Source organism: Mercenaria mercenaria, unplaced genomic scaffold (genome assembly GCF_021730395.1).
Source record: "Mercenaria mercenaria strain notata unplaced genomic scaffold, MADL_Memer_1 contig_3738, whole genome shotgun sequence".
Taxonomy (NCBI): Eukaryota; Metazoa; Mollusca; class Bivalvia; order Venerida; family Veneridae; genus Mercenaria; species Mercenaria mercenaria.
Genome location: NW_026461906.1, coordinates 19,276 through 38,091, shown reverse-complemented (window position 1 = coordinate 38,091; position 18,816 = coordinate 19,276). Strand labels below are relative to the sequence as shown.

Sequence of the window (18,816 nt, the reverse complement as noted above, 5' to 3'; positions counted from 1 at the left end):
AACCATGATCTGATCGATTCTTGCAGCAGTGTTCTTGTTTGTTCAGCACGATGTTTTTGTTCCGTTGGGGACCTTAAGTCTATTATATACATATATAGGTCTATTAAGTAAAATATTTGGTTATGTGTCTGGCACCTGTGATTCATGCCTGTTTCTGAGGACATACTTATGATAAACACATTTTTTCTGAAAAATATTTTTGTGACTAAGTGTTTGGACAGTCTTGTAAAGCCATAGATATATAGCAATCTCAGTACTAATTACCTAAAAATTCTACAAGAAAAAAAAACCCATTAAATTTCTAAAAGATATAAACATTAATGTTAGTAAATTCCTGACAAAAAATACCTGTAATCAGGTGAAAGTCTCTGTGATTGATAAAGTTCCTGTTTCCATGTAATATTTTCTAATCTTGTTGAGTTCTGAATTAAATTACTTTTTGAAATAAATTAGTATAAGAGACTTACCTAATGTCTGTCTAATAGCCATTTTAAAATTTTTAGCAACAAAGTTTATCTCCATTTTGTTTTCCTCCAAGAAAGAACTTCCTGTTTACAGTTCATTCAAATTTTCATATTCATGGGCAATTTCCATTGGTATACTTAAGTTCTGAATTGAACATTTAGAGTGCTAATAATATCTGTATATACAGTACAAGGGGGATTTGTTAAAGTATTTACTGATTTAATTTGCATAGATGATTGTAATAGTATAAGAAACAGAACAAAATTGGGACTACTTTTTGAGCTTCGGCAGCCAAACATTGCATCTTCATTTTCATTGGTTCTTATCTTGATGAGGTTTCTAAATATAATACCATCTGTGTTAAATCATTTCGAAAATCTACTGTTTCTCCTGTAGTAACTTAACCAAATTTTCCAGCGCACCGACTCGCCATCGTTCTAACCCCATGCGCTCCTCGTGCATCTTCTGTTGATCCATCTGATACTTTTCAAACCACTGTGGTGGTTCTTCAGTGTCGATACTGGAGCGTTGGCGTTTTCTTTGGACACATGGTGTGGATGTTAATGGCTTTTCGTCAGATGGTTCCTGGTCTTCAGTGATTTGAGAAATATCGACAGATGGTATAGGCTCTACACACATGGAAGATGCAACATTTATTGGTATAACTGCTGGATCCCCAGCAAACATGTCTTCCATGACATCGTAATACCTCCAGGATTGCAGACTGTTCCCTGTTTGTCGGTTTCTTTCCTTTACCGTCTTATATCTGAAACATGAAAAAAAACACAGATGTTCTCTGATTATGGAAAGTTTATTACGGTACATTCCAGTTTTTAGGTGCATTCCGGTTAAATATGTGACCGATGAAAAAGATATTCAGCAAGAGTCAGAAATCATAGAACTATTAAAGGGAAAAGTGTTCTAATGATATTACTGTTTATAGCTGCAACTCTGCCCCCATTTGATGGACTTGAAAAGAATACTATAGGAAAAGTTTGATAGGGATACACAAATTTTTTTTAATGAGAACGGCTAATATGAAAACCTATTTTGCCCCCATGTGAACAAAATAGAGAGACTCCTTACAACGATTCTTAGGTCAATGTTACAGGAGACGCAGTTCAATTAAATTTATTTAAAAATGACGTTAAATTAATCTTTTTTAGCTCATCTGATTTTTTGAAAAAAAATGATGAGTTATTGTCATCACTTGAGCGGTTGTCGGCGTAGGCGTCGGCGTCTGCGTCGGCGTTGCCTGGTTAAGTTTTATGTTTAGGTCAGCTTTTCTCCTAAACTATCAAAGCTATTGCTTTGAAACTTGGAATACTTGTTCACCATCATAAGCTGACCCTGTACAGCAAGAAACATAACTCCATCTTGCTTTTTGCAAGATTTATGGCCCCTTTTGTACTTAGAAAATATCAGATTTCTTGGTTAAGTTTTATGTTTAGGTCAATTTTTCTCCTAAACTATCAAAGCTATTGCTTTGAAACTTGGAATACTAGTTCACCATCATAAGCAGACCCTGTACATCAAGAAACATAACTCCATCTTGCTTTTTGCAAGAATTATTGCCCCTTTTGGACTTAGAAAATCAGTTTTCTTGGTTAAGTTTTATGTTTAGGTCAGCTTTTATCCTAAACTATCAAAGCTATTGCTTTAAAACTTGCAACACTTGTTCACCATCAGAAGCTGACCCTGTACAGCAAGAAACGTAACTCCATCCTGCTTTTTGCAAGATTTATGGCCCCTTTTGGACTTAGAAAATATCAGATTTCTTGGTTAAGTTTTATGTTTAGGTCAACTTTTTCTCTTAAACTATCAAAGCTATTGCTTTGAAACTTGCAACACTTGTTCACCATCATAAGCTGACCCTGTACAGCAAGCAACATAACTCCATCCTGCTTTTTGCAATAATTATTGCCCCTTTTGGACTTAGAAAATCATTTTCTTGGTTGAGTATTATGTTTAAGTCAACTTTTCTCATAAACTATCAAAGCTATTGCTTTAAAACTTGCAACAGTTTTTCACCATCATAAGTGGACACTGTACATCAAGAAACATAACTCTATCCTGCTTTTCAGCTAGGTGGCTTCCTCACATGTACAATTTAACGCCCCGAGTGAGGGACCTTAACTACTCGGCCACGGACGCCCCTAATCCTAACTTAAAACTATTCTCTCTTAAAATGAGGAGACATAACAACAATAGCAATGAACATGTTTAATTAGCCTGTAACATGTAGCCACACTGCATACCTTGCTCTCAAGCTGTGGAAGTTTTTGCTGCAATCATCTTCCCCATATCTGTACCCTTTCGACCGAAGTTCTTCCGCAACTTTCCTCCAGGCTTGGCGCTGAGTGACTGCATTGTTGTCAAACAAATGACCAAGTTCACACTGTTTTTCCATCAAAAGGAGGATAGCCTCATGAGTCCAAATCACATGACCTGAAATTTATTAAAAAATTGTAAATTTGCTATGTTTTAACACTATATAATTATGCTTACATAGTAAATGCTATTTTCCACTCCTCTTGAATGTGTTTCTTTTGTGACGTGTTAGTGGCTACTGCCACATTCTGTCCATTCGCCATAAAATCAAAACTAATTAAATTTTCAAATATTCGGAGATTCAAAAGCTTAGCAGTAAAGTAATACATTGTCATCTTTGATTGTTATCAATGTACGAACATTTAACATCTAGGTTCTCTCAAGTTATTGTGCACATGATAGCTCTTCACATGATGCACTTACTTTTGCAACTGAAGTGAAGTTTCATTTTGTTAGGGCGAAAATACAAACATGATCTGACATAGGTTGTAAATTTCCTGCATGACTTCCTAGTAAAACTGGTTGTGCCGATTACTTTTATTTAATAGTTTCGGAATCACAAGTTGACCGTTACTGTGTCTGGACCTGCGAAAGAGCTGGTGAAAGACTGCGATTGTGTCACCACTTGTGAAGGAGCTATTGAACCCAACTGTGATTGTGTCTTGACCTGTGAAGCAGCTGGTGAATACTGTGATTGTGTCTTGATTTGTGAAGGAGCTGATGAAGCTTCCTGCAATTTAATAGTCTTCCATCATTATATTGGCTTAGATGCCTTAAAATAACACAAACAATTCATTGTCATTAGTCCATTAATTAAATTATGATTATAATTAGGCACAAGCCTGTGATGGACATTTCGCATGTAATTTGGTAAGTGTAGCTCAACTAGCATGGTCTATAATACGGAAATCGCCTTTCAGAGGATTGTCATTATGGGTCCAATGCCTTAGATAAGTTCTCAAGTACTTTCCAAACTTGGATTTTCTAGCTCAGCTTTCTTGGCAATATAGAAATCAGTTTTCTTTGACCTAGTTTTAAATAGTTTAAAATATATCAAGTGACTGTTGTCTTGCTGGTTGCAAATTTTAACTAAAGCTATTACTTAAGTGATTAATACTTGAACAATGTTGTTTGTCGAGGTGACTATAAAATACAATAGGTTATACAGATGCTCTTACTTCATGCTGACCTTGTATAACATGTTTGTATTACATTGCCAAAATCTTTATGCAGCTGATACTGTAAATTGTTTTTCCTCTTGTGTTAGTTGGGGTTAAGGATGTATAATGACCATAACTGAAAGATTATTAACTGTTAATAATACAAACTGTTACCTTCAACCTGCCCTTCTGGCATGGAGGCGGCTAGTACTTCCATAAAGCGAACCCTTTGTTTCGTATTCATATCTGTGGGTGCCATTTTCTGGAAAGACTGTAAAGTGTCATCATCGATTTCTTTGGAGTATGCAGTACTTGATATGCTGTCAAACTTCGTTTTTAGCTCGACTATTCATAGAATAGTAGAGCTATTGGACTCGCCCATGCGTCGGCATCCGTGTCGGCGTCGGCGTCCGCGTCCCGATTTGGTTAAGTTTTGTATGTAAGCTGGTATCTCAGCAACCACATGTGGGAATGGATTGAAACTTCACACACTTATTCACTGTGGTAAACTGACTTACATTGCACAGGTCCCATAACTCTATTCTGCTTTTTTACAAAATTATGCCCCTTTTTCGACTTAGAAATTTTTGGTTAAGGTTTTGTATGTAAGCTGGTATCTCAGTAACCGCTTGTGGGAATGGATTGAAACTTCACACACTTATTCACTGTGATAAACTGACTTACACTGCACAGGTCCCATAACTCTATTTTGCTTTTTTACAAAATTATGCCCCTTTTTCGACTTAGAAATTTTTGGTTAAGGTTTTGTATGTAAGCTGGTATCTCAGTAACCACTTGTGGGAATGGATTGAAACTTCACACACTTATTCACTGTGATAAACTGACTTACATTGCACAGGTCCATAACTCTATTTTGCTTTTTTACAAAATTATGCCCCTTTTTCGACTTAGAATTTTTTGGTTAAGGTTTTGTATGTAAGCTGGTATCTCAGTACTCACTAATTGGAATGGATTGAAACTTCACACACTTGTTCACTGTCATGATCTGACATGCACAAAGCAGGTTCCATAACTCTATTTTGCTTTTTTACAAAATTATGCCCCTTTTTCGACTTACAATTTTTTGGTTAAGGTTTTGTATGTAAGCTGGTATCTCAGTATCCACTAATGGGAAAGGATTGAAACTTCACACACTTGTTCACTGTCATGATATGACATGCAGTGCAAAGGGTCAATAACTCAACTGTGCATTTTACAAAATAATGCACCTTTTTAAACTAAGGAGTTTTGGGTGAAATTCTTATATGTAAGCTGGTATCTCAGTACCCTCTAATGGGAATGGATTGAAACTTCACACACTTGTCCACTGTCATGAGCTGATAAGCACTATGCAGGTTCCATAACCCTATTTTGCTTTTTTTAAATTATGCCCCTTTTTCGACTTTCGTATTCATTCAGTCGACAAGGCTGTTGAATAGTCGAGCGTTGCTGTCCTCCGACAGCTCTTGTTATACCAATTGTGACATGTTCTGCCTGCTTTGCTGTGTTAACAACATCACCTAGTAGCTGAAGCTTGTTCAGCACATTCAGTGACTCTGTGTAATCTGCAAGAACATAAACTGGCATGAGAATTTGTAAGTCTCTAGTTTTATGGAATCAATGGATCAACTTACTGAGAAATTCTTAAGAGTCCTTTTTCTGTTCTTGTATATATACTTTTGACCATTAAAATTTGATTTCCAGTTAAAAAGATAATTTGTTGTAATAAAACACCAGTAATTTCTTTCTAACAAAGGCTCATGGTGACCGCTCAATGTCCGTGTGTCCGTCAACATTTTCTAAAAAAAATCTTCTTCTTGAAAACCACTGGGCAGAATTACACCAAACTTCACAGGAATGATCCTTGGGTGGTCCCCTTTCAAAATTATTCAAAGAAATTAATTCCATGAAGAACTCTTGTTGCAATGGCAACCGAAAGGAAAAACTTTAAAAATCTTCTGATACAAAACTGCAAGACGTAGAGCTTTGATATTTGGCATGTGACATCATCTTATGGTCCTCTATCAAGATTATTCAGATTGTGCCCCTGGGGTGAAAAGAGGCCCCGCCCTGGGGGTCACAAGTTTTACATAGACTTATATAGGAAAAAACTTCAAAAATCTTCTTGTCTAAAACCACAAGACCTAGACCTTTGATATTTGGATTGTAGCATTGCCTTGTGGTCCTCTACCAAAAATTTTCAAATTATTACCCAGGGGTGAAAAGAGGCCCCGCCCCGAGGGCCTCAAGTTTTACATAGACTTGTATAGGAAAAAACTTTAAAAATCTTCTTGTCTGAAACTACAAGACCTAGGCCTTTTATATTTTGTATGTAGCATTGCCTTGTGGTCCTCTTTGTAGATTGTTCAAATTGTGCCCCAGGGGTGAAAAGAGGCCCTGCATAGGGGGTCCCAAGTTTTACATAGACTTATATAGGTCTTGTCTGAAACTGCAAGGCCTAGGCTTTTGATATTTGGTGTGTTGCATTGCCTTGTGGTCCTCTACCAAAATTGTTCAAATTATTACCCATGGGTGAAAAGAGGCCCTGTCCCCGGGGTCCCAAGTTTAACATAGACTTATATAGGGAAAAAAAATAAAAATCTTTTTGTCTGGAAGTTCAAGGCATAGGCCTTTGATATTTGGTATGTATCATTGCCTAGTGGACCTCTATCAGGATTGTACAAATTATGCCCCTGGGGTTAAAAGAGGCCCTGCATAGGGGGTCCCAAGTTTTACATAGACTTATATAGGTCTTGTCTGAAACTGCAAGGCCTAGGCTTTTGATATTTGGTGTGTTGCATTGCCTTGTGGTCCTCTACCAAAATTGTTCAAATTATTACCCATGGGTGAAAAGAGGCCCTGTCCCCGGGGTCCCAAGTTTAACATAGACTTATATAGGGAAAAAAAATAAAAATCTTTTTGTCTGGAAGTTCAAGGCATAGGCCTTTGATATTTGGTATGTATCATTGCCTAGTGGACCTCTATCAGGATTGTACAAATTATGCCCCTGGGGTTAAAAGAGGCCCCGCCCTGGTGGTCACTTGTTATATGATTTATATAGGAAAAATACTTCAAAAATTATCAGATCATTTTTCCTAGACTGTTTAATTATATTTACCTGATGTACCCAAGTGATTACATGTCATCTTACTGTGACCTTGACCTACTTTTTTGTTTTTTGTGATACAGCCTTGAAATTTGGATGACATGTACAGTTTTGCATACCTATTTTAAAACTGACTTTCAGTTACCATGAATGTGACCTACTGACCTACTTTCTAATATTTTAGCATTAGTTTGCCATGTGGCTTATATTACTCAGGTGAGCGATTTAGGGTCATCATGACCCTCTTGTCAAATCTGGAGCCAGTAGTTAACTTGGCCTGGTTTCTTCTAGATGTATAGAATGGACCTATCCACCTTTTTGTCAGTTTAATGGACAAACCTGGTTCAGTTCTAGGATTGTATAACCATACATTGTCTCTAACTTGATAATTTTTCATCTTTGCACTTTTGTCAAAGTTCTTTTTGTACTTCAGAGATTTTTCAGCATTCTCTCTGACTAGCTCCCTACATACAGTTTGGTTCTCTATAATGTGTCTTAAATGTTCTTCTTGACTAGTTCTTGCAGTTGCTATGGGAATTTATGCTGTGTCAAGTGGTAACCTACATTAACGACCAAAACATAACATAGTATGGGGAGTAACCTGTAAAGTCATTAGGACTTACACGATAACTGAGCATGATACATGGTAACATCTATGCCCAATTGATCTGTTACTTGTTACAGAATATTCATAACTTTTGCAAAATAACACTGTTCATGTGTTCTGCTGAAGCATTGATGGCAGGGTGATAGCTGCTCGTGTTAATTTTACTGATTTTGAAAATGTAACACAGCTCTTTTATCAGTTTTGACATGAAATTGATACCTTACCTCTTTCAGTCAGTATAGAAACAGGACAATCATACCTACACGATATATATAATCTCATTGTATAACTTCCAGGCTATCTCTCTCGCTTCCATAGTTACTAATGGTAAGGCTTCACACCATTCTGAAAATGAATCTACCACAACCAATATGTAACGATAACCATCATATGTTTTGACAAGAGGGCACAAAATGTATATGTGAATTCTTGACAAAATGGACCTACTGGTAAAGGCTGAGGTAATGCCTTCTTTTAATGTAAGTAACGTTTTGTTTCTTGACATTTTTCACTTGACTGACAATAGAGTTTAATGTCCTTGTACATGGACGGCTAAAAGAACTTAATTCTTATCGCTCATAGGTCTTTTGTCCATACCATAGTGAGTCACTATTAGTGACCTCCACTTAATGCATCATGATAAGACTTAAGGACTGCATCTCTAAATTGATGTGGAACTGCTAACTGTTTCTTACCATGAGTCCATTTGTGACCTTTTGACCTAGGGTGGTCAATTTGCTTCATTCCTATCTTCAGGTACCTTTCCCTTTTCTTTATACTCAAATATAGGAGTAACTTCCTTATCAGACAACTGTACCTCCCTAAGTTTTTCAGGCATTAAGCAACCAAAGTGTTTAAAAGGGTCCAACTATCATAATTAAGCCCTAGCACATGTCATCTCAGACAACTTATCATTTTCACACCTAGTTCACTACAGGAATATGGGTCTCTGTATATTCAAATGAGTAATATTTCAACTGATGTTTCAGTTTGAATAGAACATATCTGAGGATCAATAGGCAAATCATTGTTATCAGAAGGGGCGGCCAAATCATTACTATACTCCCTTCTTGATAGTGGATCAGCATTAGAATGAAGTTTACCTGCTTTATACACAAGTTCGTACTGATATCCTTGTAAAAACTTAGCCCACCTACCTAACCTACCACTTGCCTTATTGTCTCTCAGTGCTCTCAAAGCAGTATGTGATCAGTAACTACAGTGAGATTTCTGTTAGCTAAGTATTAGTTCTGACCTTGCTTCTTTGTCGATTCTGATCTTATTCATTCATTCATTAAAATTAATTATTCATTCCTGCATTAAGTCATTTATTTATTATCCCCCGAAGAAAGTCGGAGGGATATAGTTTTGGCGTTGTCCGTCCGTCCTTCCATTCATTTTCCGTCAGTCCATCCGGAGCCATATCTAGGAAATGGTTGGGAATATTTATTTAAAACTTCATGTACATGTTCACCACTATGAGTTCTTGCGGCCTGTCAAGTTTCAGTCAGATTGCCCAAGTAACACCAGAGTTATGGCCCTTAGAACTAAATTCTAGTGTTAACTATATAGGGTACTATAAATATGGCAATTTCTGCATCATAACTTTTGATATATTTGACCTAGAACTATGAAACTTAAACAGAATTTAGATCACCATAATGTGGTTGTGTACACACAATTTAATTCTGATTTATTTGTAAATTAAGAGTTATTGCCCTTTAATTGTATAAAATTCAACATATTTGTACATAACAAACCATTTGGTAGAAGAAGAAAAAACATACCTTATTTTATATTTTTTTTCAAACAAACTTCATTATACATGTCCATCACTATGAGGTTATGGGGCCCGTCAAGTTTCAGTCAGATTGCCCAAGTAACACCAGAGTTATGGCCCTTAGAAATTTCTAGTGTTAACTATATAGGGTTCTATAAATATGGCAGTTTCTGCATCATAACTTTTGATATATTTGACCTTGAACTATAAAACAAACAGAATTTATAGAGCACCATAATGTGGTTGTGCACACACAATTTCGTTTAGATTTCTTTTGTAACTTCAGAGTTAAAAATCCACATATTTGTACATAACAAACTTAACATTTGGTAGAATTTCATTAAATTTGGGAAAGTAGAAGCACCGGAAAACACCGAAAAACCGGAAAACACCAAAAAACACAAAAAAAAATAAAACTGTAAATAATGATTTTAGGTTAATGTCATGTATTTTAATCATCTGGTGACGAAATAACTGTGTATTGTAAGAGTAAGAGTCACATTGTTGAGCATTTGTGTTTTTACGGGTTTACGTAAATGAGTAGAAAAACTGGAAAACACTCATTGGAAATAAAGAAAAGTATCAGATTTCACCTGACATTAAATTTTTATAAGATTGTAAACATTATTTGAGATTAAAGTTGTTTTTGAATTCAGTTTTCACTACATAAAAATTAGTTGAGGTGTTCTTTGGTTCTTCAACGTGTTTACCGGTGTTACTGTAAAATATGCGAGACGTTCAAATTACTAACCGAGATATCCACTTTTTAATTTGTATCCGAGATGGTGACAATGTAATTATAAAACAGAACATTTTATTATTAAAAAAATATTTACTATTATATATCATGTCAAATAAATACAGTATCAAACATACACAATAAAAACACAATCAAATTTAAAAGCAGAAATACACACATCGATTTGATTCAACAATACATAGGTAGATCTATAAAATATCACATCTGTAATTTCATGTAAAATGTATATACAGAAGTTAAACAAACGTAAATATCATTTAATAAAGTGCCATGTAAAAATGTTACAACTTATATAATTCATTGTTAAATGTAAACATGTTAAAAATATAAATCGTTGTAGTATGTAAAGATGTTAATACGTAATAAAAGATGACACAGATTCTTTATATTAAATAATTATTGCGATATGTAAAATGTAAATGTATGTAAATAGACTGACATATGTAAAGATGTTAAAAACATATGAATATATATTCATAAAATTATCACATTCGCAAGTAAAAATATGTATATTTTCCAAAAATTATACTGAATATTAGTTTAAAAAAGATGTAAATGAACTGTCTAAAAACCAACAATATTGTAAAATCAAATCAACAGTTGTATAAAGTCTTTTAAATATACACAAAAATATATACATGTGAAATCTGATATCATGTTCGGAAGACCATATGTCCAAATGTTAATAAATTAAATTGTACTTTTGTTTCTGGGTAATCAAACTTTTATTGTGCCAGCTATACACTACCACCCCAGAAAATGGAGCTCCCAACAAGAGGACACGGCGTGTGTATAGCAGGACACTTTAAAAGCTGCTGAAAACAAAAATACAATTTAATCACCATTTTTGTCAGTTTTATTTTCGTAGTTTTTGCATTGACTTTCCATGTAACTCTTTTTTTGTAAGACTCATCCAACTTCAACGTTGTATAATAATGATGAATTGCCATGACCTGATTTTTATCAGGCTGTGGATTCAGTGGTACATACTCGGTTTTCCGTTGGATGCGTTTTTTGATGCAGTAGTTTCCATTTTGGAAGAAAATGACTGACAGGTCCCCCTGGCTATCCCGAAAATACAGTGTTATTGGCGATGTCCCTTCAGATGTATCCCAAACCCCACAATCATCTGAAAAACAACTATGTTTATTTTTTGCCCTATAATCCTTATTGCTTGAATTTTCAATTATGTAATATTTATTTTCTTTGGTCCCCCTGGGAATTTTATCAAAACCTACTGTGCTGTTTACTAATAAATCTACTGCACGTTTTGTGTCCAAGAACCCCGAATCTAGCACCCCCATTGATTCACTGCATGATTCTGTTTCAGATACATGTGGTAAATCATCTATCGATTCATGTGACTCATTCTTTGATAGATCTGATGTATCACGTGTATCTGGAGTGGAATCGTTGACATTGACTGTTTCCTCAACCTCTGGAACCTTGCCTACTGAAATTTCAGTTACATTTAAGTCATATGTACTATCTGCAACACTTGATTCATCAGTCACAACATTTTGTCTTTGGAATTCATTCATTGGAATTAATGGCACAAAGTGATTTGGTGTAAATACTGTTAAAGTCTCTGGTACTAACATCTGTGTCCACATTATACATATATTCGGATGTCCATCTTTTACTCCTCTGCCGACTACTCTACGTGAGTAAGGTTCAAATGAATATTCTGAATTAACTTGAGGTGGGTAATAAGACTTAATGGGTTCACACCACTGTCTTTAAGTTGAATCACCAGCGATACGATATTCTGAACGATGCCTGCCGACTTGGACACAGGGTTGTAGTAATGCTAATGCTAATGGTAATGCATTAGTAATGCATTATTTTTTTCAAATAATGCCAAGTAATGATTAATGCCACAATTTTAGCATTGAAAATAATGCTTATTTAATGCCAAAGTAAGTAATGCTAATGCTAATGCTTAGCATTACTTAGGCATTATTTTTTGTATCACTGGAAAAAAAATAATACACATGTATGCTGTTATTTATACAGGTTATAGCAGTTCTCTAATAGATTTTTGTTTGATTTTAATAAACTGTCTGATGATATAATTGCCTTTTGTTCAATGTACACCTGAAAGATTTTGAAAAATACATTTAAAACCTTGGACAATTCCAAGGTGCATATTTATAATAGCCATAGAAGTGTGACATAATTAGATTTGTCACCCAAAATATCAAACAGAATCTATTATCTTTTGACACCTTTTTATCAATTAACACTATGCCACTGATAGTGATGTTTAAGACCTGTTTAAGGCAGCTAGCTTTTACATGTCATGTTAAATTAGGCTGTTAGGGAGCCATTAAACAGGTACTTGACTTTCTCTAACAAATTAACTGTTCATGCATGCTGTACTTCCAACATAAGGTATTTTTATTTTTTATCATTTTTTTTTTATAAAGTAATGGTAAAAGAAAAAAATCAGATATAATACAAGGAAGTCATACACGTATTTAACTATTCATGTAGACGACCTAGACCTAGGTAAACTAAAATGATTTAATGAAAAACAGTGTATGTGATAATAACATGCAATGATTCTCAAAAGTAATGGTAATGCTAATGCTAATGCACCCTATGTAATGCTAATTTAAGGCATTATTTTGATAAAAATGAGTAATGCTAATGCTAATTTAATGCCATCTTTTTCCAAGTAATGCTAATTTAATGCATTACTATTGCAAGTAATTATTAACAACCCTGCTTGGACATGCTATTTATGTCGTTCCCGCTAATACTTATCAACACCACATCAGGCTGAAAGGTCATTACCTTTTCAAGTAATCTGGAATCTTGACTTGCCACTGTCATACCACCTTTCCCGAAAAATTTCACATTGCCTGGTACCTGAAATGACATTAAAATCGTTACATTAGTTGTTTATTTCACAACAATTAAATAAAAAAATAAATATACATAGGTATATATCTATATATTTGAAGTGATTTTATGCTTTGTGAAAACTCTATCACATTTACAACAGAATTTACCTTCAAGTCAAAATTGCAGAAGTATGCTAGACATGATATATAGCTGTCGCCATAAAGAGCAATTTCAAAGTCGACATAGTTGCATTGGAAATGAATTTGATTTTTGTGTTCGGTTTTTAGTATTTATATATCTTTATTAGCTTCGGTGACACTTTAAATGAACAATGTTTGTAAATTGTTCACTTTGCATTATGGCAGTCGATGACACTAATTTAATTAATGTATTCACACTTCGATATGACACTTCAATTAGTCAAAGCGCTGCGCTGTTCAGTTACGGGAAATTAACATGTTGCGGTTGTACGCTATAACACAACAAAAACATTAGTACTTCTTTATTTACTTACGAGTTCATGTTCATGTTTAAATAATTTTATCAAGGAATATGACTTTAAAAAATGATAAGAAATTATATTACGGTAAAAATGATGATACATGAAAATTTTATGTGTCTTTCGGCTGCCGAAGTGTTTTCCGGCTATACGATAATGGAGAGAAAAAAACTAATCAGCTTACATTTAATTTCAAATCTGAATGAATATAAAAAATATATAATTAACTAAATAACATATCTAAATCAGTGTAATGGTAAAAGCATTGGATTATTTGTAATGTGCTGTTGTTTTTTCAGCTTAAATACGGAGTTCCGAAAAAAAACAGTAGAACACAAATATTCCACGATATGTATTATTATTTAGGTAATATATAGTTCTTTCTTCAAAAGATGAACAGGATATATAAAAATAATGTATTAAACAATCATTCTGTACAGTTTTCTTGACTTTTCAATGTGTTTTTTAGTGTTTTCCGGCTTTTCTAGGAACTTAAGAGAAACCGTAAAACACAAATATTCAACGGTAATAATCTTAATTACGCTAATAAATAGTTGTTTTTGTTTTTTTTCACAAAATTTTTAATATATACGATAGTAAGGCCAGAGTTTTTTTATCTTTCGTTTTACGGGAGATTTTTGAAAAATGAGCAGGGGGAGGAGGGAATAAAAATAAAAATAAAAAGCTTGAAAGTGAGCATCTCGGAAAAAAATAAAAATAAAATAGAATTTTTTAAGATTTTTTTTATTTTGATGAACTTTCGTTTCAAGTTTTGTTTACTTGTGTTTGTGTCCAGTATTTAATATTGTGATGTATTGTTATGTTTTAAGACTATAAAAGCCATTTATACAGGATGAACATTGAATAAAATTTTCATGCATGCTTGTGAATAAACTGCTTCAGGCACTGTAACTCACACTGGCAAGTCTTTAAAATTCAGAAAGCTTGTTTTACTTAATTTAAGTGGAAGACAAAAATTATTTTATCTGTTACAACAGCCACAGTAAATTTCAGTGACAGCAAGTAGAGACTAAACACGTCTGGTATAAAGTGGCTTAGTAGTTTTGGTGGTTTGGTTTGCTTGCATCTTCTGTTGTGTAACCTCTGCTTTTTATACATAATATTTACTTATTGTATCTTTCACCAATATCATCTTTAACGAGCTAACTTTACAGTTTATGCCAGCTCATAATATACTGGATTTTATCAGCAAAATAAAGTATTTAATAACTTTGAATAACAGTCACAGTGCAGAGGGCAAGATTTTTTTTTCAGTGATGAAAAACGAAAGATAATCTAGCAAAAAGTAATCTGAAAATTTACCTCATTTTACTCTGTAATTTGCACCTTTTATAATACACTTAGTTCAAGTACTGAAGTTGCTTCTGTAATTTGCACCTTTTTATACTACACTAAGTTCAAGTACTGAAGTTGCATCACTTTTTGTCAAAATATTGTCTCCAATAAAAAGTATTCATTATACACTTATGAATTCTATTGAAGTTACAAAAGAAATGGACCATCTGTCTGAGATTTTGCCAACACTACCAGCTGCTTTATGCCAGACAGTCCCAAGCCTGTGTAAAGTGTGAGGGGTCACCATTGAAATAAAAATGTAAAAAAAATCTGCTGTTACAAACATTTATTTGTTCTGCAAACAACTAATGTTTTGAATAAAATTTAATGTCAAAGCACCTTTGATATTGTATTACCTTTCTATGGCAAACTTGTAAGTTGAATCTATTGAAAACAAAATGTGAGTAAGACAATCTTTAGACAATTTAATACTGTCACTTTTATGAAAGGAGTATTATGTACATGTCACGGGTCGTAATTTTTAGCTCACCTGTCACAAAGTGACAAGGTGAGCTTTTGTGATCGCGCAGTGTCCGTCGTCCGTGCGTGCGTCCGTCCGTCCGTCCGTAAACTTTTGCTTGTGACCACTCTAGAGGTCACATTTTTCATGGGATCTTTATGAAAGTTGGTCAGAATGTTCATCTTGATGATATCTAGGTCAAGTTTGAAACTGGGTCACGTGCCTTCAAAAACTAGGTCAGTAGGTCTAAAAATAGAAAAACCTTGTGACCTCTCTAGAGGCCATATATTTCACAAGATCTTCATGAAAATTGGTCAGAATGTTCATCTTGATGATATCTAGGTCAAGTTTGAAACTAGGTCACGTGCCTTCAAAAACTAGGTCAGTAGGTCTAAAAATAGAAAAACCTTGTGACCTCTCTAGAGGCCATATATTTCACAAGATCTTCATGAAAATTTGTCAGAACGTTCATCTTGATGATATCTAGGTCAAGTTCGAAACTGGGTCACGTGCCGTCAAAAACTAGGTCAGTAGGTCAAATAATAGAAAAACCTTGTGACCTCTCTAAAGGCCACATTTTTCATGGGATCTGTATGAAAGTTGGTCTGAATGTTCATCTTAATGATATCTAGGTCAAGTTCGAAACTGGGTCACGTGCGGTCAAAAACTAGGTCAGTAGGTCTAAAAATAGAAAAACCTTGTGACCTCTCTAGAGGCCATATATTTCATGAGATCTTCATGAAAATTGGTCAGAAAGTTCACCTTGATGATATCTAGGTCAGATTCGAAAGTGGGTCACGTGCCTTCAAAAACTAGGTCAGTAGGTCAAATAATAGAAAAACCTTATGACCTCTCTAGAGGCCATATTTTTCATGGGATCTGTATGAAAGTTGGTCTGAATGTTCATCTTGATGATATCTAGGTCAAGTTCGAAAGTGGGTCACGTGCCTTCAAAAACTAGGTCACGTACCTTCGAAAACTAGGTCAGTAGGTCAAATAATAGAAAAACCTTGTGACCTCTCTAGAGACCATATTTTTCAGTGGATCTTCTTGAAAGTTGGTCAGAATTTTTATCTTGATAATATCTAGGTCAAGTTCAAAACTGGGTCACATGAGCTCAAAAACTAGGTCACTATGTCAAATAATAGAAAAAACGATGTCATACTCAAAACTGGGTCATGTGGGAAGAGGTGAGCGATTCAGGACCATCATGGTCCTCTTGTTTTTGAAGCAGTGGCAAAGAAATTTGGACCACAAGCATAAGGTTTGATACAGATTTCAATATTCATCTTGAAATGTCTTAGTCATGACCTACTGACATACTTTCTTGTTTTTGAAGGTAAAGCAAAGAAATTTGGACCAGTCCAGTTTAATTTTTAAACAGATTTCAGTAGTTATCTTGAATAATCTTTACCATGACCAACTCACCTAGTTTTTGTTAGTGACCTCTCTAGAGGCCATATTTTTCATGGGATCTGTATGAAAATTGGTCTGAATGGTCATCTTGATGATATCTAGGTCAGTTTCGAAACTGGGTCACATGCGATTAAAAACTAGGTCAGTAGGTCTAAAAATAAAAAAACCTTGTGACCTCTCTAGAGGCCATATTTTTCATGGGATCTGTATGAAAGTTGGTCTGAATGTTCATCTTGATGATATCAAGGTCAGATTCAAAACTGGGTCACATGAGCTCAAAAACTAGGTCACTATGTCAAATAATAGAAAAAATGACGTCATACTCATTTCAAAACTGGGTCATATGGGGACAGGTGAGCGATTCAGGACCATCATGGTCCTCTTGTTATAGACTGTTTCATCTTTAATAGTAACGTGCGCCGTGCATTAAGTCTTTTCCAGAGCGGGAAAATGATACTTAACCCTCGCGCATGCGCCGAATTTCCGATAGTGTCAGTCAGGTTTTTATTATGTTGTATCATCTGCTATTTAATTGAATCGGGGCTTCTCGGTAATGTACGTAATATCACGGATATTAACGAAAGTTCCCGAGGCAATTCATCCGTGTGTTTGTCCGTGCAGTTTATGAACACTTGTCATGTTTGTCCAATCGTCTTGTTTGTCTTAAATTTTTGAATGAGAGACAGAATGAGAGAAAGATATACATTGGTCTGTTCTTTTTATTCTCTTTGCACTTTTCACCGCCAAAATCCTTCGGCCCTCAGTGCAGTCTTTCTTCTCTTATGAGTAAGATGGGAAAACATTAAAGTAGAATTCAAATTATTTTGAATTTATCTGATAATCTTTAGTTAATTCACCAGACGCTGTGGTAAGAAATATTTAGATCTATTGTTCATTAATATTGTATTTTGTATTTCTTTACCCGACGCGTGAATTAATGTTTGTGCAATTTTGTATTTTTTTATCTTTATTTTACCATGATTGTTAATTTCATGTTATTATATGTTTGAGGCTTTTTATGTAACGGAATAATAAAGAGAGTAGAACCTACGCCGGGATTGCTGATTAAATTAGCCCTTTGACATACAATAGTATTTTTTCCCGAAAAATATATATTTTGAAAAGTGTCTAAAAATATTTGGACACAATCATTGTCCATCCACCCGTGTGGAAAGAGAGAAAAAAATGTTAAAGATTGTCGGTAATTATTCAGTGATAAACTAAGTAATGTTGACCTTGTTTTCATGATCAATTTACACCCCCTCTAAGAGCTAAAAGAAGTGTGTCAGTATCTTGACATCTGAAGCGGAGATCAAAGCGGTATTTTTGCTCGAGTTTGTCATGGCATTACGTCATGCTTTCGCGCCATGTGACATATCACTGTCTGATCGTACCGCATCGGTTCTTAAAATTGCTGAGAAATAGAAATCAATAAAAAATTTCTTCTTTAATTTGTTATCAAAAGCGAATGTGCTATATCCCGTGTAAAAGGTAAATGTCTCAAACAATAGTTACTATAGTGGATATCCTACCTCTGTGACCTATTTGCCCTCAAGGAATTTACATTATTGTTTGACAAGAAAAACTTTTAAATTGTTGGTCAAAAAATACATGTACAAAGATTCATTTAAAACTTATTAAAAACCGCAGTGACATCACATTGCTTTATTTTAAAATCGCATTTCTATTTATGTTCACGAGGTCACGTAACCTATTCTGCCGCACTTATAGAATTTTGCCTACATTTCTGTCGATATCTTATTAAAATCATTATAGAACTCAAAAAGTATTATTTCTCAAGGGTTGTTGAAAACTTGAAGCGAAAATATTAAAAAATGAATGCACTACGCACGGTTTTTGTGTACGTGTCGATGTAAATTAGATGTTACGATAGGTCACACGTGCTTGTGGAATGGAAAATTACTGGCATGACGTTTTGATATCTTTACGATTCGCGGGTAAATTCCAGTCAATCCAGGTAGCGACTGAACCATCTCAAAGTTTGTTGACGTTTTGTAGATGTAAT

General features: G+C 34.6%; 1 protein-coding gene across 1 annotated transcript; it reads right to left on the bottom strand.

Annotated features, from left to right (window-relative positions):
- Positions 1 to 226: 226 nt before the first annotated feature.
- Positions 227 to 2,907, bottom strand: LOC128553360 (uncharacterized). The gene is made up of 2 exons (XM_053534498.1): positions 2,724 to 2,907; positions 227 to 1,231 (listed from the first exon to the last, which is right to left on the bottom strand). The coding sequence occupies exons 1-2, from the start codon at positions 2,873 to 2,875 to the stop codon at positions 844 to 846; spliced, it is 540 nt and encodes a 179-aa protein (XP_053390473.1). The 5' UTR covers positions 2,876 to 2,907; the 3' UTR covers positions 227 to 843.
- Positions 2,908 to 18,816: the final 15,909 nt, after the last annotated feature.